This window comes from Arachis hypogaea, chromosome 15, assembly GCF_003086295.3.
Source record: "Arachis hypogaea cultivar Tifrunner chromosome 15, arahy.Tifrunner.gnm2.J5K5, whole genome shotgun sequence".
Lineage (NCBI taxonomy): Eukaryota > Viridiplantae > Streptophyta > Magnoliopsida > Fabales > Fabaceae > Arachis > Arachis hypogaea.
In genome coordinates, this window is record NC_092050.1 from 157,689,476 (window position 1) to 157,715,052 (window position 25,577).

At 34.5% G+C, this 25,577-nt stretch overlaps 4 protein-coding genes across 9 annotated transcripts; 3 read left to right on the top strand and 1 right to left on the bottom strand.

Annotated features, from left to right (window-relative positions):
* The first annotated feature begins 2,574 nt into the window (after positions 1 to 2,574).
* Positions 2,575 to 7,799, top strand: LOC112751764 (homeobox-leucine zipper protein ANTHOCYANINLESS 2). 4 transcript variants are annotated; one of them, XM_025801012.3, is made up of 8 exons: positions 2,575 to 2,732; positions 4,237 to 4,454; positions 4,630 to 4,747; positions 4,853 to 5,533; positions 5,648 to 5,749; positions 5,836 to 6,021; positions 6,280 to 6,822; positions 7,095 to 7,799. In XM_025801012.3, the coding sequence occupies exons 2-8, from the start codon at positions 4,243 to 4,245 to the stop codon at positions 7,455 to 7,457; spliced, it is 2,205 nt and encodes a 734-aa protein (XP_025656797.1). In that variant the 5' UTR covers positions 2,575 to 2,732; positions 4,237 to 4,242; the 3' UTR covers positions 7,458 to 7,799. The 4 variants fall into 4 exon arrangements, with proteins under 4 accessions (XP_025656797.1, XP_025656794.1, XP_025656792.1 ...); XM_025801009.3 differs by lacking the exon at positions 2,575 to 2,732 and adding an exon at positions 3,285 to 4,078; XM_025801007.3 differs by lacking the exon at positions 2,575 to 2,732 and adding an exon at positions 3,339 to 4,078 and having other exon boundaries at positions 4,234 to 4,454.
* Positions 7,800 to 9,801: 2,002 nt separating this feature from the next.
* LOC112751765 (protein ROOT PRIMORDIUM DEFECTIVE 1) lies at positions 9,802 to 12,111 on the top strand. The gene has a single exon (XM_025801013.3). The coding sequence runs from the start codon at positions 10,073 to 10,075 to the stop codon at positions 11,489 to 11,491; it is 1,419 nt and encodes a 472-aa protein (XP_025656798.1). The 5' UTR covers positions 9,802 to 10,072; the 3' UTR covers positions 11,492 to 12,111.
* Positions 12,112 to 17,606: 5,495 nt separating this feature from the next.
* On the top strand, positions 17,607 to 21,755 carry LOC112751766 (E3 ubiquitin-protein ligase XBAT33). Of its 2 annotated transcripts, XM_025801014.3 has the most exons (10): positions 17,607 to 18,125; positions 18,241 to 18,300; positions 18,782 to 18,853; positions 19,088 to 19,272; positions 19,517 to 19,677; positions 19,767 to 19,825; positions 19,904 to 19,950; positions 20,038 to 20,181; positions 20,650 to 20,741; positions 20,846 to 21,755. In XM_025801014.3, exons 1-10 carry the CDS (start codon positions 17,949 to 17,951, stop codon positions 21,385 to 21,387), a joined length of 1,539 nt encoding a protein of 512 aa, XP_025656799.1. In that variant the 5' UTR covers positions 17,607 to 17,948; the 3' UTR covers positions 21,388 to 21,755. The 2 variants fall into 2 exon arrangements, with proteins under 2 accessions (XP_025656799.1, XP_072074179.1); XM_072218078.1 differs by having other exon boundaries at positions 17,679 to 18,125; positions 19,767 to 19,950.
* Positions 21,756 to 23,456: 1,701 nt separating this feature from the next.
* On the bottom strand, positions 23,457 to 25,128 carry LOC112751767 (CEN-like protein 1). Of its 2 annotated transcripts, XM_072218080.1 has the most exons (5): positions 24,990 to 25,128; positions 24,719 to 24,911; positions 24,565 to 24,626; positions 24,417 to 24,457; positions 23,457 to 24,145 (listed from the first exon to the last, which is right to left on the bottom strand). In XM_072218080.1, the coding sequence occupies exons 2-5, from the start codon at positions 24,905 to 24,907 to the stop codon at positions 23,925 to 23,927; spliced, it is 513 nt and encodes a 170-aa protein (XP_072074181.1). In that variant the 5' UTR covers positions 24,908 to 24,911; positions 24,990 to 25,128; the 3' UTR covers positions 23,457 to 23,924. The 2 variants fall into 2 exon arrangements, with proteins under 2 accessions (XP_072074181.1, XP_025656800.1); XM_025801015.3 differs by lacking the exon at positions 24,990 to 25,128 and having other exon boundaries at positions 24,719 to 24,983.
* Positions 25,129 to 25,577: the final 449 nt, after the last annotated feature.

Below are 25,577 nucleotides of genomic sequence, written 5' to 3' on the forward strand. Positions count from 1 at the left end.
CTAAATTAGTTCTTTCGAGTTATATTTCTTATAGATTTTTTAGTTATTGAGTTATAATTTTTTTTGTATCATATAAAAAATAATCAATATAAATGTAATTTGACGGATATTAGATGTTTGACTAAGCGTAAGTATTAATAATAAATGTATTACTCATACAAAATTACTAAAATATTAAAATGAAAAAAAATATTTTTAAATTAAATTATTATATTCTTAGATGTATTAATTATATTTATTAAAAATTTAATTAGCTAATATACTCCAAAATTTAAATATTTAAATATATTAATATTAATATATATTTTTTATTATTTTATTATATTATTTTACCCCCACTTCTAAAATTTTTTAGATCCATCACTTAGCTTGTCTATCTTGTAATAAATATTCTATTGTTTTGTTCATAATAGAAAGTACATATCGATTAACCTTTATCATATCATGCAAAAATTGTATATAATACTTTTGGATGGAAGCCGATAACCTTTATCTATTAAACATACAAAAATACATACCGGTTTCTATTTAAAAAAAAAATATTTAATAGATAATAAAAATCAATCCAAAATTATCGTATTTTACATCTATTAATTACTGTTATAATAAATACATAATATTAAACATAATAAATATGTAATTATATAAAAATTATTACATATATACAATTATATATAAATAAAATAATTTTAAATTATTGTTTCTTTGATATTATGATTTTTTTTATATGCAGTTTTGTATGTCTATTAGGTAAGAGTTATTGTATTATACTATTATCTAATTTTAGGCATGCATTATTCTTATTAATTTATGTTCTGATAAGTTAAAATGGATTGGCTTAGTTATCACTCTACACTCCATAGTATAAAAATTAAAGCAAGCTAAGGGAAGGGAAAATTAATCTGTAAATAGGTAAAAAATATATTTAAACATTTTAGATAGATAGATTTGAACAATAAATTGGATTGTGATATTTGAGATGATGTGTTGAACAAGCATCAAAAGGAAGTGCTTTTGGATTATTCATGGAATTGTTGAGGTTGATTATACTATTCCAAAGAAATATGATCCTCCTAAACGGAAACTAATAAACAAATATTTAAAGATATCACTTTTGACAAAAAAGAATATTTAATATAATTTTGATTATTGATAATGTTAAATAATTTCACACAATAAACCAAATTATTTGATGAGTGATTTCTTTAAAAACGATATATATATAGAGTGTAAATATCTATTTGATTGTTGATGATAATACTAATGATAATTATAATTATTTTTTTTTTCTATTTCTTCGTTTGTTTTTATCCTCTTTTCGCTTTATTTTGTAGTGTTGAGTTTTTTTTTTTTTTGGTTAAAAAAAACCCACAAATAATGATAATGCAAGAAATTTATGTTATATTAGACTAAAAAGGAAAGGAAATAACGTTACATTAGACTGAAATTAAATGAGATTTTTTTCGTGGGAGTTTGACCTATTAGAGTTTGTTTGGATGAGTTTCTAAGAAAATATATTTTTTCGAGTTATCTTTTTTTAAAAGATTTTATGAAAAAGTAAAAGTAATTTTATGTTTGGGTATCTCATACAAAAAGATCTTTTTATCTATCAATTATGTTTGGATATAACAATATAAAAGTACTTTTTTGTTTATTTATTACATGAAAAATATCTTTTTTTTTAAGAATTTTTTTTTAAAAAAAATATATAAATTACATCTTCTCAAAAAAGATGTTTTTTTTTTTTCTAATACTTTTATTTTTACTACTCAAAATTTACAAACATGCTAAAAAATAAAAAAAAATCTTTTTTTTTATCAAAATAATAACGCTCAAACAACCACTTAATTTAAAAGACTAAAACATTTCAGTGGAAGGAACAAGAAATGTTATGCGTTCATGAAAAATCTTGTATATGTTTTTTCTTGTGGTTGCACTTTCAAGAACAACAATGGTCAATGGAATTCAAATTTTTCTTGCCATCTTAGAAAATTTTAACATATCTGAAAGAATATAATAAAAAGCGTGTTTTTCAACGACAACACAAAGAAGAAAAAAAATCTGTGATTTGTTTCCTTTTAAACTAATCTTCAAAGGTTGAATATAGAAAAAAAAGATTCAAATAATTAGAATTAGGATAAAAATATACGTAAAAAATACTTGGTGAATATCATCTTCTATATGCTTATCAAAAAACATCTTCTCTTGGTTTTTCCTTCTTTGCAAATTGAACAGAGAAAAATCATGCAAGATCCTATAATTGAATAAATTTGATTTGTCACATAATCTCATGGTCACGCCACTGATCAACCAAAGATCCTCAAACCCAAATTCAGTTATTCACCCAAACACGGCCTTATATAGTCTTAATAAAAAATGACCATAGTACCCTTACGCACGTTTCTCCAAATGTTGCCAATGCAATCTTAAAATCAGGTAATGTCAGAGCACACGCGCGTGTGCCACGCGCTAGGGCGAGTGAGGGGCGGAAATCTCGAACCCCTTCTCTCGGAAGTGGACCCCACTCTCTCTCTCCTTGTCCTATATATTACTCTCGTTCCTCCCCTCAATTGAAGAGAGAGAAAGTGAAACAGCAGCTAGAGAGAGAAAGGGACCATCATCAGAATAGAAGATTTAGAGAGAAAAAGACAACTGTAGATGCCATTGGATGAAGGGTAGAAGAGCCTATTGCAATTTCATGGGTTTTGGGTTTTGATTTTTTTTAAAAAAAGGTTAACTTTTTATTATTATTTTTACGTGTGTGTGGTGTTGGAGAATGATAGAACAAAATTTCGAGGGTGTTGAATTGCATTTGACTTTGTGATTACTGTTATATCATTGTGAGTCAGCAAAGCCTAATTTTTTATTCAGTTCTGTTGTTGAATCAATGAAAGAAAAAATACAATTTTTTTTGTTCACTTGTGGTTGAATTGTATAATAATAATAAATAAATAAATAAATAATTGGATGATTATATATAATGCTTATCTAATTTCTCTGTCTGTTCCTCTTCCGCAGACATCAGAGAGAGAGTGTGTGTGTGTGTCTGTGTGAAAGAAAATAAATTGCTTTCTGACCTTTTTACTTTGGTTACTGTTTCAAACTAAAAGGTAAGCTATATCGGTTTTTTCTGTACTTTCCACAATCTTTTCCCTTTTCTTGTGCTTATCATAATATCGCTTTCACTGTGGAGAAGGAAAGTAAAAGAATTAAAGAAGGCTCTTTGTCTTCTTGGGTGACTTTTGGCCTTTGGGTTTTCTATCCATTGATAATTTTTCAGTACTGACAGTGAATAAATAAAATGGGGGGGGGGGGGGGGGGGCATTATCTCTTATTATTTGTAACTGTTGTAACGTTCCTTCTTCTTCTTCTTCTTTGTTTTAGTCCTTGTAACGCTTTCTCATTTTTTGGGGGGTTAGAGAGAGAGAAAGAGAGAGAGAGAGGTAGGTGTGAACTTTGGACCAGAAATAAAGGGCTTTTGTTGTCCGGTTCCTCTTTTCATCTGTTTCTGGCATAATAGAATAGACTTTCTTCCTTCTAGAGAGAGAAAACGCTGCTAAAGTCATGCAAGGACCGTTGACAAGCAAACACAAACACCTTTTTCGGTTGTCTATATACTTTTCTTTATATGTTTTATTTTATTAATTTGAGCAATATGTTACAAGATTGTCAATGCTTTTGCTCAGTTCAATCTGGTTTAAGGTCAAGAAGATGATGAGTAATGAAGTTCAAACTGAAAAAGTGCCGTAGCAAGGTGTAGTCTTATGATAAAGGAATTAGAGACTAGAGTAGAGTGTTCGGTAACATAGAATAGAAGCTTTTGGCTTTTGGGACATAGGTTGAGGAAAAAAGGGTCCATTGAAAAAATTTGTTAGCTTTTAACTTTTTGTGGGGGGTTTTGGAGGGTTTTGTTTTATAGCAGCAAAACGGTGGGAAGAGGGAACATTGGTGGTAGAGTTGTGGCTGATATTTCTCCAAAGAACCATTCATGCCTGGTTTCTCAGCTTTTGAGTTACCTCTTTCTTCTCCTCTCATTTCAATGTCAAAGCAAAATTTCCCTACCTTGTCTTTCTCCAATGTAATTCTCTAGTCTGTCTTTGTTCTTTTATGTATCTGTTGTGTTTGTGTTGTTTGTTTCTTTAGGATTGATTGACCTTTAATTTGGTTTATTTGTGCATCTTATTGTTCATTGTTGTTGTTGTTTTGGTTGCTAATTGTTGGGCTATTATGTAGCAGAGGGAAATGATGGAGGGCCACAGTGAACTTGGTCTTATTGGAGATCATTTTGACGGCGGTTTGCTGGGCAGGATTAAGGAGGATGGGTATGAAAGCCGGTCCGGTAGCGACAATTTCGAAGGTGCATCTGGTGATGATCAAGAGGCTGCTAATGATCAGCCAAAGAGGAAGAAGAAATACCACAGGCACACTCCTCACCAAACTCAGGAGCTTGAAGCGTATGGCTTTATGAAATTCTGAATTCTTCTTTTGTTGCAAACTTGATTATTACTCTATTAGTTCCAAAATACTTGGCGCTTGTGAAATTCGATAGAAAATGATATTTTGGATTGAAAGGAGATTATTGTTCTAGTTGTTTGCTAATAATGTTTTTCTTATATTGTTTTTGTATAGTTTCTTCAAGGATTGTAATCATCCTGATGAGAAGCAAAGGGCAGATCTTAGTAGAAGGCTTGGCTTGGAGAATAAGCAAGTCAAGTTCTGGTTTCAAAATCGACGAACCCAAATGAAGGTTGGTTGGGGTACATTATTAGTGTTCATACACTTTTATTATGCAGGTTTTTTTGGTGCAATTTGCATAGAGGAGTAATTGAATCTTTTTTTTTTTCTAATTCAGACTCAAATCGAGCGCCATGAGAACATGATTCTTAAGCAGGAAAATGAGAGGCTCCGAGCTGAGAACAGTGTGATGAGGGAAGCTATGGCAAACCCAATGTGCAACAACTGTGGTGGAACAGCCATTCCAGGACAAATTTCATTTGATGAGCATCAGATTAGAATTGAAAATGCTCGGTTGAAGGATGAATTGAACCGTATATGTGCCTTGGCAAACAAGTTTCTCGGCAGGCCAATCTCATCATTGGCCAGCCCCATGTCCTTGCCTGCCTCGAATTCTGGTCTAGAGCTGGGTATTGGCAGGAATGGTTTTAGTGGTGGTTCAAGCGGTCTTGGCATGTCAATGGGGCTTGATTTTGGGGACTTTTCAGGGGGCACTCTGCCTGCGATTTCCGGGATTAGATCACCGATGGGGTTGATGGGAAATGAAATCCATGCGGAGAGATCTATGCTATTGGAACTTGCATTAGTGGCTATGGACGAATTAATCAAGATGGCTCAGGCAGATAGCCCACTTTGGATTAAGATGGATGGCGGGAAGGAAATTCTGAACCAAGAAGAGTATGCAAGAATGTCTTCTTTTATTTCTCCAACATCTCCGGGATATGTAACTGAAGCTTCGAGAGAAACCGGTGTAGTAATAATCAACAGTTCAGCCCTCGTTGAAACAATGATGGACCCGGTATGAATATGTTGGCCAACTTCTTAGGTTTTGATGATGTTTAACCATTAATTCAATACATTATAAGCCATACTTTTCTTACTTGATGAGTTTATCGACCATTTCTGTGTTTAGGAACGATGGTCGGAGATGTTTCCTTCTATGGTTTCTAGAGCTATAACCCTTGATGTTATAGCTAGTGGCATGGGTGGATCAAGAAATGGATCTTTGCAAGTGGTATGTCTCTATTCTGAATGTTTGTTTCTTTCCTGTTTGGCTGGAACTGGTGACTAATAGGAGGGTCAAATAATAATGCTTTTCAGATGCAAGCGGAGATTCAATTGCTTTCGCCACTTGTTCCTGTTCGTCAATTGAGCTTCCTCAGGTTTTGCAAGCAGCATGCAGAAGGGTTGTGGGCAGTGGTAGATGCTTCAATTGATGCTGGTCGCAATTTTAAGAGGCTTCCATCAGGCTTTCTTGTGCAAGATACACCAAACGGTTTCTCAAAGGCAAGTGTTGCTCTAAGTTATATTAAGATTTAGATATCTTTTATGTAGATTGTGATATTTTCTTTTGTAAGTTTCAAATGCATGCCATAAGGTTTCCCAATACATTGCACTTGATTTCCACCATAGCTTTGTTATGGTATCAAATGTATATATAATGTTATTTGTCCTTAGATGTTTCTCTTGTTTATATTCTTGGGATCTTCAATCTTTGCTTTGTAAACAATATATTGATGCTTATATTACCATCACCTTTTGTAGATTACTTGGGTTGAGCATTCCCAATATGATGAGAGTCTCATTCACCAACTGTATCGGCCGTTGATTGCTTCCGGCCTCGGCTTCGGCGCTCCTAGATGGATTGCCACTCTCCAAAGGCAGTGTGAATGTTTGGCAATACACATGTCCTCTTCAATCCCAAGCGAGGACGCCACAGCCATAAGCCCAGCTGGTAGGAGAAGCATGCTGAAGCTTGCGCAACGCATGGCTAATAACTTCTTTTCCGGGATTTGTCTGTCTTCATCGCAAAAATGGGACACACACCATCTCGGCAATGTTGGTGATGAGATCAAAGTCATGACCCGGAAAAACATTGATGTCCCCGGTGAGCCCCCTAGCATAGTCTTGTGTGCGGCCACTTCAGTTTGGATGCCGGTGTCGCGGCAGAGGGTGTTTGACTTCTTGCGTGACGAACGGATGAGAGGGGAGTGGGTCATCTTATCCGCCATTGGACAAATGAAGGAGATGCTTCGCATTTCTAAAGGACAAGTTGATGGAAATTCCTTATCGGTCCTTCGTGCTAATGTAAGTGTTCTTTTTGGCGAAAACTTATATGCAAGTAGTAGTTGTATTCATATGAAGTTGATAGTTGAGAGTCGTCAGATAATTTAACATGACTAAACTGTCATCTAACGACTCTCAACTAGCAACTTTATATGATAACAACTCCATGTGAGTTTTTACAGCATGTAGCCGACTGACTCTATCTAATAGGATAAGACTTAGCGCTCGTTTGGGAAGTAGCAGAAACTACTTTTTTTTTTTTTTTTACTTTAATATGTTTTGGATGTTTGTAGGCTAATAATGGGGGCGAGAGCAGCAACAACACGCTGTTTTTGCAGGAGACATGGAACGATACCTCGTGCTCGGCGTTGCTGTATTCGCCGGTCGAGGTGGAATCGTTGAAAGTGGTAATGAGTGGAGGAGATTCCACATATGTTGCTCTCATCCCTTCAGGCTTTACCATTCATCCGGATGGTCATTCCGGCACACAAGACGGAGATGACGGTGGCAGTTCCGGATGCCTGCTCACAGTTGGGCTACAGATATTGCTGAACAGCCTCCCCACGGCCAAGCTCACGGCGGAGTCGGTCGAAACCGTGAACGACCTCATCACAGGCACCATTCAGAAGATCAAAGCTTCACTAGGAGTTGCATAGTTGCTCACACACAGCCTTTTACGTTTTCATTTTCTTTCTTATAAAAAAGAGAACTATAATTTTCTGCTTCGAAAAGTGAAAATAGGGTTTACATATTTGGATGTGTATATAATATGAGAGAGTAGTATAAGAGAAGAGGGTGGTGAATATGAAAGGGGTTTGGAGTCAAGAACGAACCGCAATTGTAGTGGTTCGGGTATTGACTCGTTCACCTGAAAAACAAACAGGTCTGGTTCATGCATGGTTTTTGCACTTTTGCTTATATAGACTATGATGATATACACATATTAAGATGAACTTATGGATATTGATTTTGTAGTTATATTCATCTTAGTTGTTATATTTTATGTGCTTTTATTACCTGAACCATCACTATTCATACTTTAATTTGTTATATTCTCTTATATTTGGTTTCGTTTTTTCTTTTCAAAGATACATATATTTTATTAAATTTGGTAAATGAAATACGAGTCCATCTCAAGATAAGAAACAATGAATGATGGAGATCTCTCAAATAAATTATACTTAGAAGAAAATTTAATGGTAATAATTAGAAAAAAAAAGTTATAAGAAGTGAATGGTGAATCTAAGTTAAAATTGGAAGTCGACAATGGAGGCACTTTTAGATAAACAGTTTGATGGATGCACTTTCAGATAAACAGTTTGACTTTACGAGGAGCTTCATCTTCCAAAGGTTAATTCAGTGGTTTTTATATGGGTTGGACAAAGTTCAAGTAGAGAGTGCAAGAATAGGTACGCCATGTGTCCATTGGAGTGTGTCATCTCCACCTTCAATTTTTAAAGATAGAATTTTAGTTGAAATATCACTTGAAAAGATCTCTGTAATTAATGGCTGATTCTAAATTCTTTCCTCAATAATCAAGTCTTTTACTCTGGGAGCAACAATGGCGAGTATTGAGCATTTATTGGCACAGTAAATGGATATGGGGGAGGCAGTCATGGTTCATCAAACGTACGAATATTTATAGCGTTATTTATTCTCCAGGTAAGTCCCTTCTCCACCACATTTCTACCTTGCAAAACACTTCTCCATCCCTAAGAAGGGAGTGTTTCATGTTATGCATTTAGAATATTTCTGTTTCTGAAACATTTACCTGTGTAAATTCTGGCCAATAGAGAAGTAGAATGTGTTGCTACTCTCCAATATTGTTTGCCTAACAAAGCAAGGTTTTGAGCTTTAAGGTATTTAAACTAAGACCTCTTTCTTTTTTTGGGCGGGTCATAGTGTTCCAACTGATCTAGACCAGTTGCCTTTCATTTTCTTTTTGACCCCACCAGAACTAAGTCAGTAAGGAGTGAATATCGAAGATTAAGCTGTCTGGTAATCTGAAGCAGGAAAAAATGTAAATCGGAATGTTCTCTCTAATTATTTTTAATAAAACTAATCTTCTCCCAATGAATCATATGTTACGCTTTCGATCTTAAATTTTTTTTCTATACCTTCTTCTTAACTATGTTAAAAGTGACTCTCTTTGATCTATTAACAACAGATATCAGCCCAAAATATTTATCTTGAGCTCCTATGTATAAAATATTTAAGGAGGCAGTTAGACAAAACAACAATAAAAAAAAATGTTATAGCTGAAAAAAACTGCAGACTTGCGAAAAACATATTTGGTTTCATAGCCATATTCCTTTCTTTTATGGGTTAGAATGTGAAACATGTATGTGCAGTTGCAATTCCATTTATACATAACAGAATAAAGAAATCTTAAATAAAAATGACAATCTCAACAACTAGGGCTGGCAATATATATCCTATTTGGACTAACCTGTTCAGATAGGGTTGTCTATCCGATCTGCTGCAGGTAGATAGAGTAGGGTGCGAGAAGTTATGTATGTAGTGAAGAAAGTAAGTATTGAACCCACAATTTTCTTCTAATAAAAACTTAAAATAACCACTAAACTAGTTGATGATCATATTATATGTAATTTTATGTTAGATTTCTTTAATATTTTATTGCTTTTAATTTTAATTTAAACTTATTTTCTATTTTATTAATATATATATATGAAATTCGGAATGATTGAATTTTATATTTGCTTGAAAATTTTTTTATTTTTTCTGTGGGTATAGTCGAATATGATAGGATTTAGAACTTTAGAATACGGGTAGGATTAGGGATGAGAGATTCTCAACCTATAGGCATAGTAGGATAGAATTTTAAAAAATTTTTTAACCCACAAATAAAATTAAGTTAGAGTCCAGATCCTATCCTATTCATTGACAGCCCTATCAACAAAAAAGTGGAAACTCATTAGAAATATGTAAAAGTAATTACAACAAAAAAAAGTAATTAAAAAAGCAAAGCAATAGTTTTTCACGAATTTTTCTCGTCAACGTGTTTCAATAAAAGGTTATTTCTTGACCCAAAAAAAGGTTATTTGTTTTCTATTTTGAATTCGGCCTTCTATAGAGAGAAACACAACCCAACTTGAAGCCCAAAATATCCCACATCAATTTCAGTATTTTACAAATCCGCCCCAAATGTTTCGTATAATGCCGTTTATACCCTTCCACTGTCGTTAAGCTCACTTCTCAGCTGAACTCTGAAGCAAGCTCATCAGAAAAACAAAAACCCTAAATCCCCAAAATGCGAACCTTCATCGTACACAGCTCCAAGCTCATCAGAAGCAAGATCGAAAATATCCCTATGATTCAGCATCAGCATCAGCATCACCATCATCCGAATTTCAATCCCACGCGAGCAATGTCGCAATCCACCTCGATCCCGAAGAAAATGCAGAGGGTTCGCGACCACGGCTACGACAATTACATGGAAGTCGAGAAGAAGACGCGGAAGGTCCTCAAGGTCCAGAACATCATCCTCAACGAGCACAACCAATCGCTCCCAATCTCGCGCCTCGAAACCCTAGCGCACCGCATAGGCTTCACGCGCAACACAGTCGGTGCTTTCATCCTCAAGTTCCCTCACGTCTTCGAAATCTTCGAGCACCCCGTGCAGCGCGTGCTCTTCTGCCGCCTCACGCGCCAGGCAATCCTCCAAATCAAGCAGGAGAACGAAGCATTGCTCGCGCAGGTTCCACGCGCCGTCACGTGCCTCCGCAAGCTTCTCATGATGTCGAACACGCAGCGGCTTCGCCTCGAGCACGTGAGGATCGCACGCTCCGCTCTAGGGTTACCGGACGACTTCGAATTCTCGGTGGTTCTAAGGTATCCCCAATTTTTTCGCTTAGTTGATTCAAATGAGAGAAGGAACAAGTACATTGAGCTTGTAGAAAGAGAACCTAGTTTAGCAGTCTGTGCAATTGAGAATGTTAGAGAGAGAATTTACAGGGAGAGAGGTGGTGATGCTGAAGATGTTAGGTTCTCATTTCTAATTGATTTTCCACCAGGTTTTAAGATTGGGAAGTATTTTAAGATTGCAATGTGGAAGTGGCAGAGGTTACCTTATTGGTCCCCTTATGAGGATGTTTCTGGCTTTGATTTGAGGTCGATTGAGGCGCAAAAGAGGATGGAGAAGAGGGCTGTTGCCTCAATCCACGAGTTGTTGTCATTGACCGTGGAGAAGAAGATTACCTTGGAGAGGATCGCACACTTCCGGCAGGCGATGAACCTGCCGAATAAGTTGAAGGATTTCCTTCTCCAGCACCAGGGGATTTTCTACGTGTCGACAAGGGGGAACCAGGGGAAGCTCCACACGGTTTTCCTGCGAGAGGCTTATAGGAAGGGTGAGTTGATTGAGCCAAATGATCTGTATTTGGCGCGGAGGAAGCTGGCTGAGTTGGTCTTGTTGAGCCCCCGGAAGGCGAGGATTGACAGGGAATTGGTTGGATACAGGAGAAGCAGGTTGGATGATGAGATGGGGCAGATAGCAAGGGTAGCTGTGGAGGATCCTTGTGAGGACTTCAAGGATGGAGATGTAATGGATCAGGATAAGGATGAAGAGGGCAATTTGACCTCAGACATAGGTTCAGATGTTGATTCGGATGTTGGAGATGAAGACAATAGTTTTGATGAAGATAGTGTATCAAGGCAAGAAACATCATAACTTAGTGTAGGAGGGAATCATTTGATCAAGGGTTTTTTCCAATTTTGCGATTGATGAGTGTCTCACTCTATATAGTTTCCAATTTTGAAACAGTGGATAATTCTTATTTATACCCCCATCTCAACTAAAGTGATAATTTTAATGTTGATTGGCCAAGTGTTTTAAGTCTCTCATTGAACTATTGAAGGATGAGGAACGCTACTAAGGGATTTTAGCTTTATTGGAATATCGTATTGAGGATGATATCTGATCCAAACTCAGCTCTTGGAGATTATTATATGGAAGAAGCTATCCTTTTACTCATGGACTCGTTTGTCACCTACCATTTTTTTTATCTGTACATACTACATATGGAAGGAAAAAAAAGTTGGGGAAAGAAGGTAATAACTGGTTCAAGCTTAAAGTCACAAATTGGTGAAGCTTGTGCCCCACTCAAATGAGATTCTCAAATCACAGTACTCAAAATTTTGATACTAATATACTACTTGAGGACAGAAAATGCCCTTGAGAAGATGTGATTGTATACTGGATAAGCATCATGTACTTGTACTTGATGAATGACAATGTATTGAGTGAAATCCTGAACTAAATGCTAAATGCTAAATGCTAGCTTTGTAACCTTTGATCCTGTGTCCTGGCAGATAACTAATGATACCTATTTATCTCTGGAGATTTCCCATTACATGACAATAGATCATAAGTAAACATGAATGAATAATGATTTGGAGTGTGGAGAAGTCTTCGATGAAAATTGAAACATGGAGAAAGTCTGCCATAAATCATACCATGCCCTTGTTATTTTTGATCTTTTGGTCAAGTATAATATGACCTTGGGTTGTTGACGTCTGATTGGAAATTCTGTTCATGAAAACAAGGGGTTGGGCCAAAAGCCCAGGACTCATTTCACACCCGTGTAATCTGACACCGAATATACTCTGGGCTGGAATAAATATATCACACATTAGATTATTCGATTTAGGCAAATCACAATTATTTCAGATTCGGTGAATAAGGTGATAACTTTATAGTAGTGAAAAAATTGTAAACATAAGAAGTCAGGTAACATGTGCTTTTATTTTTGCAATAAATCACATTCCATATGCGGAACTTTGTAGTCTTTTGCGGGTTGGGTTATTTATACAGAAAAGGATGTCTAGTTTGTGACTTTGTGCATTTAATTTCATGCAGGCTACAACCATTAATTTGGTGAGCAATTATGATGAGATATTTAGTGACAATGAATTGTGTGATATTTAAATACATTACTTTTTCAGCTTCACCTGTTTTCGCATAAAATGGTTAAATTTAGCCATGATTAACGACCTCAATCACATCCAAATAGAAAGTTTATATTCCAATTGAGAACATATTTTAAATCAGATTAATCTTTATAGTAAAGTCTGTAGAGAATAGAGATAGAGAGACATGTTAAAAACCAAAATGAATATTTTATTATTTTTGGCCCCACAGAATTTTTTTTTGGCCATATATTCTTCACTCTCTTTTTTCTTTATTATTTTTCACTTGACTAATCACAACTAACTGTTCCTTAGACTGTAATATGATTTCTTAGCGTAGCACGTCATTAATCAAATTCCATGTAATTTATGGAACAATTATACTAATTGAGTCTTAGTGTCTTACCACAAATTCCAAACTAGTGGAGAGAACTATTGTTGCGTTACGCTAGCACCATATCATTTGCTCAGTAAATAATTAATTAATTACTGCTTGTTACATATCTGATAACCAAAAATGTGGACTTAATCACACATACATCTTTGTTGATTATATTTGAAGCTGAAACCAAATATACTTATCTTGCTGAAAGACAAAGATGGGAATGAATAATCATTCCGTATTATGTGTTTAAGGAAGGTTATCAAACAATAGTATTACTATGTGCAACTTGGTACTATACAATGCTATTGCCTTTGTTTCCCATAGGGGATAAATAAATAAATAAACAAAGAGTATATACCCATTTTGGTCCTCAAAGAATTTTAGACTAGATACTTTAGTCCTCAACTAAAATTAATTACTCGATTGGTCCCTAACAATTAACTCCGTCAGTCACTTAGGTCCTTTACTCCGTTAATTCTAACGGAAGACAAAATAGTCCCTGACAACTCTAACAGGAAACAAAATGGTCCCTGATCTCCTCTGTTCGGAAATGAAACTGTTCTCTCTCAATTTTCATCATATCTCGTATAACACTAATAGTCTAACACTGTAACTTCAAACTGCACAATGCACACTCTATAAATTTAATGTTCACAAGAAAAAAAATCCTCAACTTATTCTCAACCAATTCATACTCAGGAAATTAATGCCTATGTCTCTCAACTAGTTGTCGTCTTCGATGGATCCCATGAATATAGAAAGCAAGTCTGATTTGTTAAGACTCATCGTCGTCGTTGCCATCTCCCTCCTCCTCTGTTCTAACATCTCCATGACCACATTGTCCACCACTCCGATCGTTTCCTTCAGCTTCTTCTTCGAATCAATGTTCAGTAATCGCTTCAGTTTCCATATGAGCGGCAGCGGTGACATTGCTCATTGTAATAGCTTGGATGCGAGGTCGAAGCTGTCTGCCAACTTGGACTCTGGGAAAGAAGGAATGAAACACTCAGTGTCTATTTCAAATGAGAATTTGCATATGATGTCGAAGGAGAATCTTCTCATGATGTCCTAATGTCCAAAAATCTATATTGCTTGCCGGAGAGTGGAGAAAGGCGTGCCCTTGGAGTAGTTGTAGAACTTGGTCTTGAGGATGTCGTGGACGTTGTCGGAGTTGGAGGTGATGTTATCAAAGACGTGAAAGTGGATGCTTTTGGTGGGTGAAGTGCAGAGGAGGTGGATGTACCAGTCACAAAGATTTAGGAAGTGTGTGGTCCATGACATGTTGAGGTAGGTGCGACACATGTGACAATTACACCATGCCTTAATCTTGGAGCTAAAGAGGAGGAAGGAAAAGATGAAAAAGAAGATTGTGGAGGTGAAGAAGGAGAGTATGAATGTTAGGGTTATGCGATATATGATAAAAATTGGGGAAGAACAGTGTCGTTTTCGAATAAAGGGGTTAGGGATCATTTTGTCCCTTATTAGAGTTGTCAGGAATCATTTTGTCCCATGTTAGAGTTTTTAGGGACCATTTTGTCTTCCGTTAGAGTTGACGGAGCCAAGGATCTAAGTGACTGATAGAATTAATTGTTAGGGACTAATCGAATAATTAATTTTTGTTGGGGACTAAAATGTCTGGTTTAAAATTCTTTTGAGGACCAAAATGGGTATATACTCATAAACAAATAAATCAATCTATTGATTTAAGTAACTAATCATAGTCAATGCTTAGCTTACCGGTATGTAAAAAATATTAGGCCATCTTGTGATCAATCATGAAACATTTGATTTTTTAAATTCTAAAGTTATAATTACTTTGAACTTCGGAAAAAAAGGTTAATTATTATTAAAGCATGATCAATTGTTAATTTGTAATAGTGCTATCAAAAGGGTCATGATTCATGAAAGAGCACTATATGACAAAATGAGTATCTTGTTGATTAAGCTAGCCATAATTATTGACTCCTTTCTAGATCTCATACATACGCTCAATACAATTAATTAATCTATACAGATTCAAGATAACTCGTGTATGTATGATTAAATTAGTAATGGGTTAAGCATCCATAAAAACTATTAATGATAATAATATGGGTTGCCATATGTTCCATTCTAATTCTAATGATTAATGAATATATTACTAATTACATATAGATGCATATTTATTTCTGATGAATTCCTCACAAACCTAACAATCCTTGATAAATCTCAACAACTTTTAATTTTCTATAAACTAATTAAGATAGTCTCAATTTTATATATAGATTCGCAATTTGCATTGCGTTCTCATCCAACTAGAAAAAAGGTATAACAAACAAGTAGGTTGGGAGGAAAAGAATTTAATTTTTTTTCTTTGTCCTTTTCTTTTATAATTTGTGTGTGGCAATATTCGCCCACTTGTCCTATAAATAATGCATATTTTGGAATTCACACTCACTCTTATCCTTAACTTATGTGATTAAGTCAAACAAATCATTTTAAATTTTTAATTAATTAATTAATCTAATATGATATAGCAATCACACTAAGGAAACAATCTATTTTAACCATTTGCATGCATTGCATGCATTAGAATATGCGTAAGATTCAAGATTCCTCAATATTATTAGTTTTTGGGTCCCTCTCTCCAATTTCAAAGCTTTGACAAATGTCCTTATCTGCTGTAAACATTAATTTATTTTTATTATTATTATTTTTAATTTGGATTTAAATTTTGATATTCTCATTTCATTTGAGAGCCGTTTTGTGAAAGAGGCGGTCGGAGATGCAATGTATAACCCACTATGTTTTTTCATGGAAGTTGATTAAGTCATTATATAGCTTTTCTTCTTTCATAAAAAGTTGGTAAAAAAAACCATTTAGTTTTGGTTCCTAAATCTAAATAAAACACACTACCAATAGCTAACCATGCTTAAATCTGAAGAAGAAGAAGAGTATGGTGGTATCATCGGTGAGAAAAAGCTTGAAGGAATGGGAAAAAACGAAACTGGTTTGGAAGAGATGCACAAAAATAGCTGCAGCAATGTTAGGCTGAGCGTTGGAGGACGAGGTGCATCGGACTGATCTGCGGAGGTGAGGATGGTGTCGGTGGAAAGATGCGGCGGTTTCGATATGGCCGGAGAAATTCAATGACGCGAGGTGAGAACCGAAAAGATGACAATGAATTTTGGACATGAATTAGAAATAACCGTACATAATGTGAATAAATTTAAATATTAATATTAATTTTTAAATTTTAAATTTTAAAATTAAATAATTAATTAATGATCTAATTTTTAATTTTAATTTTATATTTTTTTTAATTCATTGTATATATTGTACACAGTTAATATTGGTTCCAATGATTTCCCATTCCATATATATTATGAGAATCACATGCCATGAACATAGGAAGGAAATTTGGTATTAATAAAACCAACAAGCTATCAATATTATCATCACAAAAAGCCTATGACTCCTCTATGTGTGTCGACAGATCGCTAGTGATTCTCTTAATTAACAATCTTTCTAATATATCCTAATTAATTCCATGATTATTGTGAAGGATTAGAAGAACCATTTGTGGCTGTAAGATGAAGCAAGAAGAAAAATCATGTCCTTGGGCAAGTTTGTGAAATTGACTAGCTTCCAACCCTTTTTTTTTCCTTTTTATTTGGTCACGAGCTTCCAACTTTGCTCAAGTGCACAACCTTTTGGACTATGACTTTAATGCAATTATTGTTATGTTTGAAATAAAAAAATAATTAAGACTACAAGATAGAACAAGAAAAAGAAAAAGTATAGGGAGCAACTATTTTTTTTTCTAAAAATATTAAAAATAAAATTTATTTATATTTTTAATGTACTAAGTATATCAAAAACTTAAAAAATTGTTATTATTATACTATTAAAAATATATTTTTAGTGCACAAAATAGATAGATTTAATAAAAAATTGAAAATCAATTACTTATTATTATTTGTAAAAGTAAAACACATAATATGGTAAATAATAATTAAATATAAATATAAGTCTTTCTAAGCATTGACAAGTTAACAACTCTGAAAAAAAATTTCTTCATAAGGTCAGTTGCAATAATATTAGTGCATGTAAACAATGAACTTTTTATTTTTAATATTGAAGTGGCAGTGATGTTTTTTTAAAATATGAATTGTTGGGGTGTTATACTCAAATGTAGAATCATTTAATTAGAGAAGCAGAAATCAGATCGTCCAATTTTTAGAGGTACACAAATCGAACCGTCTGATTTGTAGAGGTATAGAAATTGGATCGTCCGATTTGTCGGAGGTACACAAATCGGACCGTCCGATTTGTGGTAAAAAAAATTAAAAAATTTGAAAAATAGAAATCGGACCTTTCAATTTGTGTACTTTCTACGGTTTTAAAAAACACCAAAAATTACAATATTAAGGTATATCACCACTTCTACTTCCATAACAAAAAAATTAGCCGTAAATAATATATAAAATAAAAATATGGGAAGAATGTAAGTGTTGAGCAATGGAGAGGGGAAGCATGAAAGAAAGTCAAAGGGGACAACATTAGACACAAGTAGAAGAAAAGAACATAAAAATTAAAATAAAAATAAGAAAGAAAGGTAAAGTTGTCTGTGTTTGTGTTCTCTTCTGCCTTCATTCCATTTCATTCATACTCTCATATCATTCGTGTGTGTGTGTCTGTTTTGCTTTCCATGCTTCTTCTTCTTCTTCACCATCTTTCTCTCTTCTCGCTTCTTTAAACAACACAACACCAACACCTACATCAATATCTGCATTAACACCCCACCCACATTCCAAGCTGCAACCTTTCTGTGATCATCATTTGAGAGAGAGAAATGGGGAATTCATTTGGGTGCTCAGCCTCTGGGGAGAGGCTGGTGTCGGCGGCAAGGGACGGCGATTTGGTTGAGGCCAAGATGCTTCTAGAATGCAACCCTTGTCTTTCTAAATACTCAACCTTTGGTGGCCTCAATTCCCCTCTTCATTTTGCAGCTTCCAAGGGCCATAACGAGGTTCATTTCATGAATCCAAATGTTTAATCTCATTCTCAATACCCTTTTTGTCTTTTTCTGCTTTTCATGCCTCAAAAAGTTTCTGCTTTTGTTCTTGGATTTGGGTTTCCATTAGATTGTGGCTTTGTTGCTTGAGAATGGAGCTGATGTGAATTCAAGGAACTATTGCGGCCAGGTAAGGTCTTTCATTTTTGCTATTCTCTTTTTCTCTTTTCATTTTAAATGGTAGGTTGATTCTGAGTTAGATTTAAGCTGTGTTGTGGTAATTGGTTTTGGTTTGAGGAAGTTGAATTGTATGGTTGATTACAATTGGTGCAAGTGTTGTTCTAGTTTCAATTTTGGGCATTGGAGATTCTGTTCTGTATTTGGAATTGCAAATTTGTAACTTTTTTGTTCCATTTTGGTCCAGCTTTGCAGTTTTAGGATATGATTCTATTCCTATGTGGAGAACTTATAACTAGAGTTTGCATAGTTGTAAGTGACAGATTGGCAGATGGATCTGATAAAAATTCTAGAGATATCTGCATGATAATATGAGACATTGAAATTTTTTTTGTTAGATCTCACTTCTATTTTGTAGCATGTTTATGATGCACTTACTGAGGATATAGTTTACTAATTGATGTTTTGGACTCACTTTGATTTGTTATTTGAAGACGGCTTTGATGCAAGCTTGTAGATATGGTCATTGGGAAGTTGTTCAAACCCTTCTGCTCTTCAGATGCAATGTGAGTCTGACTATATTTCCCTCTCTTTCTCGGTCACTCGGTTATATCAGAACTGTTTTCCCCACTACTTAGCATTTAATTCTTCTGGAAACCATAGATCATAGGGATGGTTATTGAAAGTTGAAACTAAGTGCTGCTAAGTGGACATGAATTCCTGGCTTTTGAGTGAGAGAGTGAGTGTGTGGTTAAAGTTTCTATTCGAGCATAACTTGACTATAGTCAATTCAATAACAGGTTGTGAGATCGGATTATCTCAGTGGAAGGACTGCTCTTCACTTTGCAGCTGTGAATGGGCATGTAAGATGCATTAGACTCGTCATGGCTGACTTTGTTCCAAGTGCTCCGTACGAGGCTTTACATGCTCCCACGGATGCTGACATTGATGACGGATCAAATGTTAAAAGCAAACATGAACAAAGGTTGCCTTTCCTTTTCATTATGTAATTCTAAAAGAAGTATCATTGTAATATGCTCTTATGTTAAAAACGCTCTTTGTAGTTTGTATGATGAATGGCTTTATGTTTTTCTATATGTTCATGCATATACACTTACATGCTATTGGGATTTCACTTAGTTTTCATTGTGGTTAAGGATTTTTTTTCTTCAAAGTTTTTACTTCTGTATGTTATATTCTTGCTATTTATTGACTTTATTCCAGTGCAGCGCACTGTCCAAGTTTGTAAACAAGGCGGCTGATGCCGGTATTACAGCCCTTCATATGGCTGCCTTAAATGGCTATTTCGATTGTGTACAACTGCTTCTTGATCTCAATGCAAATGTCTCAGCTGCGACATTTCACTATGGAACGGCAATGGATTTAATAGGTACATCTTTTACTCAATATGCTAAGTAGTACATGGTTATTTAATTCTCCCCACCAAAATCTGTAAACCGCTGATGTGCTTTGATATAGGAGCCGGAAGCACTCCATTGCATTATGCTGCTTGTGGGGGAAATTTGAAATGCTGTCAGGTAAGAATAGCTTCAACTTTGATCTGTAATATTCCATCTTCTCCTTTGAATCTAGCAAAAATGCTTTTATTCTTTCAGATCCTCCTTTCGGGAGGTGCAAGTCGGACAGCTTTGAATTGCAATGGGTAAGTTATTCTAATTTGATTGTTTATTACAAAACTTTTGCATGTTCTACAATATATATGATACAAAGATGAAATTTTTCCACACAGATGGCTTCCACTCGATGTTGCGAGGATGTGGGGGCGTCACTGGCTTGAACCAATATTAGCACCCACTTCTGAAGCTACAATACCATCATTCCCTCCATCAAATTATTTGTCTTTGCCACTTATGAGTGTGCTCAACATAGCCAGGTATTTTCACAGTTAATCTATCTAGATTTAAAAATTGCAAACCGCAATGGGGAACGGTTTGGGAAATAGGCTGGTACTCTAGAACCATAATTACAAAAGAATATAGGAATATATGAAAGTAGATGTTATGCCCCCCCCCCCCCCCCCCCCCCCAAATTTAGAAAAGAAAAGGAAGTGAATAAAACATATGGTTTCTGAACTCTTGATCCACCACTTTGGTACTTGAATTAAGAGTGGATTATACATTGCGAATGATTCATATATTGCCAAGGTTGGAGTGTAATGCAAGGATTATCCTTATTACATGATTTAAAAACAAGAAAAATCTTACAAGTTGTTTATTTATTTACTTTTTGTTCCTTTGATGTCCTTTTTTCTGATGTACTGAGCCAGAGCAGAGGTTGAATGTTTCTCTTAAGGTTTACTGCTGCTAAAAATGGAACTAATAATGAGTTGGAATAACTGCAGAGAGAGTGGATTGCAATCATCTCCTACCTCTTCCGACGAAATTGATTTTTGTGCCGTTTGCCTGGAGAGGCCATGTTCAGTGGCTGCAGAAGGTACTGGATTCTATTTAATGAACAATAAAGTTTATGATCACAAGTTGCTTTATGTTTGAGGCTGCTAGCAGATGGTTAACTGATGTTAGAACTTTTACATGCAGGATGTCGACATGAGCTTTGTGTTAAATGTGCACTCTATCTTTGCTCAACAAGCAATGTTTCGTCCGAAATGCTCGGCCCGCCGGGCTCCATCCCTTGCCCTCTATGTAGACGTGGAATTGTCTCTTTTGTCAAGTTACCAGGTTCACAAGCAAGAGAGACTAAAGTCAACGGATCGCTCGGCTTATGTACTCCATGCATGCTACATCCACGTGATATAAATAGGCCATCTTTCTTTCATACACCGGAGATTCGAAAGAATCGTGTCGCTTCTATTCCTTCAGAGATGCTTTGCCCTGTGACTTGTAGTCCATTTCCATCAGTTGCACTTCCTCTATGTACCTGCAATGATGGTCCTTGTCCACCATTTGAGCCCCGAGAAGTTGAAGCTCAAGATGAATCGCCTCGTCACTCACAAGTATCATCAACGGATCAGGATAAAATGGAAGGGCCAAGATTGGAGAAAACAACATGCTCAAGCATGTTTTGGGGTAGAAGAAGTTGCAGCAGGGAGCATCAATGCAATTCAGAGATCAACGCTTGATGCGACGCGACGGAGCCACGAGGAGGTGTATGTATGATCCTTCTTTTTTGGTGGATACAGTATACAATTTGTTGAAGAAAGAAAGCTTCTATGCAGATGTGTTTTCTGGGCACAGGTTGCATATTAGGTGATAAATAACTTTCTTGCATTGATTGCATTTCAACATCCCTCAAGCTATGTAGTTTCCATCAATGATATTTACCAGGGATTTCTCTAATATTCTGATTTAGATTGTTATTTTAATTGATTGCAATTTGATTTAAATTTCATTAGTGAAATGATAGGGTGGAAATATGTATCAGATTAGAAGATTCTGTATATTATTATGAAACTTACAAGTCTTTATAAAGTAACATATTTGATCAGCACATACATTTGTAATTTCCCTTTTTAATTTGATTATTTAGATTAATCTTAGTGCATAAGATTACTATTAAGATTAGATAGTTTGTCTTAGTAATTAAGCAATTAACTATTACTTTTAGCATATGCCAGCACAGCATTTGCTAAGGAAAAATGATCTGATGGCTATCTATATAATTATTTTTATCATTATAGTTGGCCCTACAAATGTCATAAGAAGTCAATGATGAGAAGTCAATAATTTCTCTCTGATTGGAGAAAAGAATTATTTGCTTTTTTCATATGGTCAGCAATCATATATCCGCATTCTAATAAAAAGAGAAAAATATTCCTCCTCGTCCTCAACTGCCCTCCGTGCAACCGCGACAACCGTGAGTTTAGTTTATTTAGGTGGTGGATCCTGTGGCTGGTGCCGTCCTTTGTGGTGGCTAACGTTGTCTTGTTCATCGTTACAATGTAAATGATTGTTCGAAAAATTTGTTCCACGGTTCATGTGTTGCAAGCTTTCCCGGCAGTTTCTCTTTTCAGCCCTTGAGGAAAACCCTCTCCTTGGCCCTTTTATCTTATTTTATAAATAAACAAAAAGTAAAATGATATTTTTCATGTAATAACTATTGAGTAATCTACAAAATTTTTTTTTTTCTCTTCATCATGGCATATACGGATTATTAAATGTTTTAATAACTTTTAATTAAATAGGAAGAGACTACCATTTAAACTATAACTTTTGACGTATTGAGTAATCATATTCTAGGTTTATTTAATTATAATGGTTTCTAATTTCGGCTCTAACAATTAAAATATATTATATTTAATATATTATTTTATAGTTAAAATTAATTTAAAAATAAATATTTATTATTATTATTATTATTTTCTTTTCTTCTGACTTTTAATCTTTTATTACTAAATCATCTCAATGACTACAACTACCACCATTGCTTAAAAAAATAATATAAAAAATTTTAGAAAATAAATTTTTAAAAAGTTAACAAAAAATATAAAATAAAATGTTTGTAATAAAAATAAAATATTTTAAATGTTAGAAACAAAATTAAGTAAATGGTACGAATTTAAACAATACTTTACTCTAGTCACAAAAAACTTTACTCTAAATATTATAGAGCTTGAAGATGGAGCTCTGCTTAACAAGTCAAAATAAAAGTCATAAGCTATGCTAGCTATAAGATATAATGTTAACTAATAATACAATTTAATGTGATAAGTTAATAAAAATTTTTTCATGCAAATGGAATGTTTATTCTAAATGCGAATAGCATGTTTGTTCTCTATATAAATGAAATATTTGTTTTTTATGTAAATAAGATGTTTATTTTTAATATGAAACGGTTCACCTGTACTTAGAGTTGGTGAGAGCAGAAGATGGCGGCGCTTGATAACTTTCTCGCCGACGAAAGAACTGTGTGCTGGAGTAGATAATGTACGGTTGGTTACGGTTAAAAGGGGGTTGGTTAGAGAAGGAGGTGTAATTAGGTCAAAGTGAAATTTGATAAAAATGTAGATTTAGGATAAAAATAAAATTGGATGGTTAGTGAGCTTAAAATGCTATTTTTTGTTCACGTTATTTATATCTCTCATTGTTCATCTAACGATATTAATCTTCAAATAACATAGACATAAGACATGCATGTAGTAGTAGCAACACTCGTATCATTGCACAACACGCATAAACTAGACAAGCCATATATATAAAGCTTTGTTATTATAGTATGTGTCCTTTAATTTCCCATCACAAATCATAAAATTCTTAAAAGGAACAACATCATCAATTTGGTCCTTAACTTCTCACAACAACCTAATAGGTAACATAGCACACCAAGTCAAGTAAAGTACATCAGGAATATCCCTACTAGAATATCTCCTATCTTCCAAAACCCACCAATTATTGTGCACTCCAAACAACAACAAAAAATAGAGAAAAAGGTTTCATTTCATCAAACACATATCTCCTTATTCTACCATACAATGTTTCTTCCATCTTAAAATATTCACGACTTTAAAAAGTAACGAATATCTTAGAATAGAAGAAGTAATAATAACTGACCAGGTAACGAATAAGACGACACAATTAGATAATAATATGATTTATTCCACGTGCATTGCTATGCACCACCTTAGGTAGATTGTTGTTGATTCAGAATGGAATGAATGAATCACCTTCTCCTAGCAGCAGTTTCTCTTTGAGCATTGAAGTAAACAGCAGCAACAGGTAGGCCAAGGCCATTTTCCTGTGAGAAGATTCTTGTGTTGAATTGCTCTCTCGAAGCAGGGGGACTCACTGTTTGTCTCCCTCTATGCTGCTTCAACAATATGAACACATATCTGTGTATTCCTATCATTGGCCTTGGACTCTCATACTCCACTATCTCTCTCCCTTTATAATTCATTCACGTACATCAAAGTTAAGAACATGTAATAAGATATGTATATATACATTGTTACACTAATAAATATACGTCAAAACTCACATACAGTTATTTTCATGTAAAATTAATAATTAAAAATTAATTAAATATGCTAAATTATCTAATGATGCTTAAATATTAAATTTTCATAAAGACAATTATACGTGAGTCTCATCTAATTAAAGAAAAAGTCTTGTACAAGAATCAATCCTAACAAAATAGAAAGTTAGAGGAACTAACCAAAAGATGCATCAGTGGTGCCAGGAATATCTACAACCATCCTGGAAAATTGGAACCAGTTAAGTTCATTAGAGAGAATTATTAGTTTATCTAAAAAGAATAATAATTAATTAATCAATGAATATGATTGTTTGTACAAACTACAAACCAGTGAAGATGTTCCCTCAAGTATGGATCACTAGGACTTGGAGCATCTGGGTCTGTCATAATCTACCAAACAAAATACCAAGTATCAACATGAAAATTAAAATAAGAATAGCTAGCAACTAATAATTAATTAATTAATTAATTAATTGAATTACCAAGGTATAAGCATCCCTTAAGTCATGACCACCAATCTCAACTCTAGGCTTGGGCACAAGGGTTGAAGGCATAAGCTCATGACCATTAGCAACTTGCTTAGTGGAATAAATCACATTCATTCTCACACTTGGGTTGAATACATCAACCACATCTCCTATCACTCTTCCCACAGCAAGTGGTTCCATCATACTCCTAGACATTATTATTGAGAAACAAGAGAACCACAAATATAAATATATTAATAAAACTTTGGTAATATAATGTGAATACCTTGGAAACCAAATCCTATTCCTCAATGCATATATATAGCCACATAAAGCACAAAGAAAGATTCCATGGAGCAAAGATCTAAGGGCTTTTCTATTTAAGGAAAGGACATGTGTTTTTTAGGTATGTAATTTGTGTTCTTTCTTACACGCACGCTAGCTTAGCCAGAATGGTTCATGTTCATCTGCTACATATTTGTTTGTCTTAATTGATGAGTTATTATTAATTAATAATTTAATATGCTTCATTAACGGCAGAATCTAGAACATGTCTTTGGATTATTGGCTACAAGGGAATGAAGAATATATACAATTTTTCAATTCCCACTATTAATAATTAATATATGATATCTTTCGCGAATGGGAATTCACCTTTTTGATAATAAGGTGCTGAGTTTCATGCACATGGTTTTCTCATATCAATGAAAAAGAAATCTTATCAAGTAGTACTGTTGTCGTATTAGGACAAAGATCTATTTAATCCATCATAAACACGTAAGCGTTTGGTGGAGAGATAGAGACGAAAAGACTGAGACTGAGAGACAGAGATTGAAATAAATTTTAATATTCTGTTTGGTGTAAAGTAGGAAAC

What these genes read in the sequence shown, in the direction of transcription:
- LOC112751764 (XM_025801007.3), top strand. Translation starts at nt 3,989, where the DNA reads ATGCCTGGTTTCTCAGCTTTTGAGTTACCTCTTTCTTCTCCTCTCATT. An exon ending in GAAATGGATCTTTGCAAGTG is followed by an intron (nt 5,750 to 5,835) that starts GTATGTCTCTAT and finishes AATGCTTTTCAG; the next exon opens with ATGCAAGCGGAGATTCAATT. An exon ending in TATCGGTCCTTCGTGCTAAT is followed by an intron (nt 6,823 to 7,094) that starts GTAAGTGTTCTT and finishes GGATGTTTGTAG; the next exon opens with GCTAATAATGGGGGCGAGAG.
- LOC112751765 (XM_025801013.3), top strand. Translation starts at nt 10,073, where the DNA reads ATGCGAACCTTCATCGTACACAGCTCCAAGCTCATCAGAAGCAAGATC.
- LOC112751767 (XM_025801015.3), bottom strand. Translation starts at nt 24,919, where the DNA reads ATGTCTAGGAGTATGATGGAACCACTTGCTGTGGGAAGAGTGATAGGA. An exon ending in TTGAGGGAACATCTTCACTG is followed by an intron (nt 24,458 to 24,564) that starts GTTTGTAGTTTG and finishes CCAATTTTCCAG; the next exon opens with GATGGTTGTAGATATTCCTG. An exon ending in CACCACTGATGCATCTTTTG is followed by an intron (nt 24,146 to 24,416) that starts GTTAGTTCCTCT and finishes TGAATTATAAAG; the next exon opens with GGAGAGAGATAGTGGAGTAT.
- LOC112751766 (XM_072218078.1), top strand. Translation starts at nt 17,949, where the DNA reads ATGGGGAATTCATTTGGGTGCTCAGCCTCTGGGGAGAGGCTGGTGTCG. An exon ending in AGTGTGCTCAACATAGCCAG is followed by an intron (nt 20,182 to 20,649) that starts GTATTTTCACAG and finishes GAATAACTGCAG; the next exon opens with AGAGAGTGGATTGCAATCAT. An exon ending in ATGTTCAGTGGCTGCAGAAG is followed by an intron (nt 20,742 to 20,845) that starts GTACTGGATTCT and finishes TTTTACATGCAG; the next exon opens with GATGTCGACATGAGCTTTGT.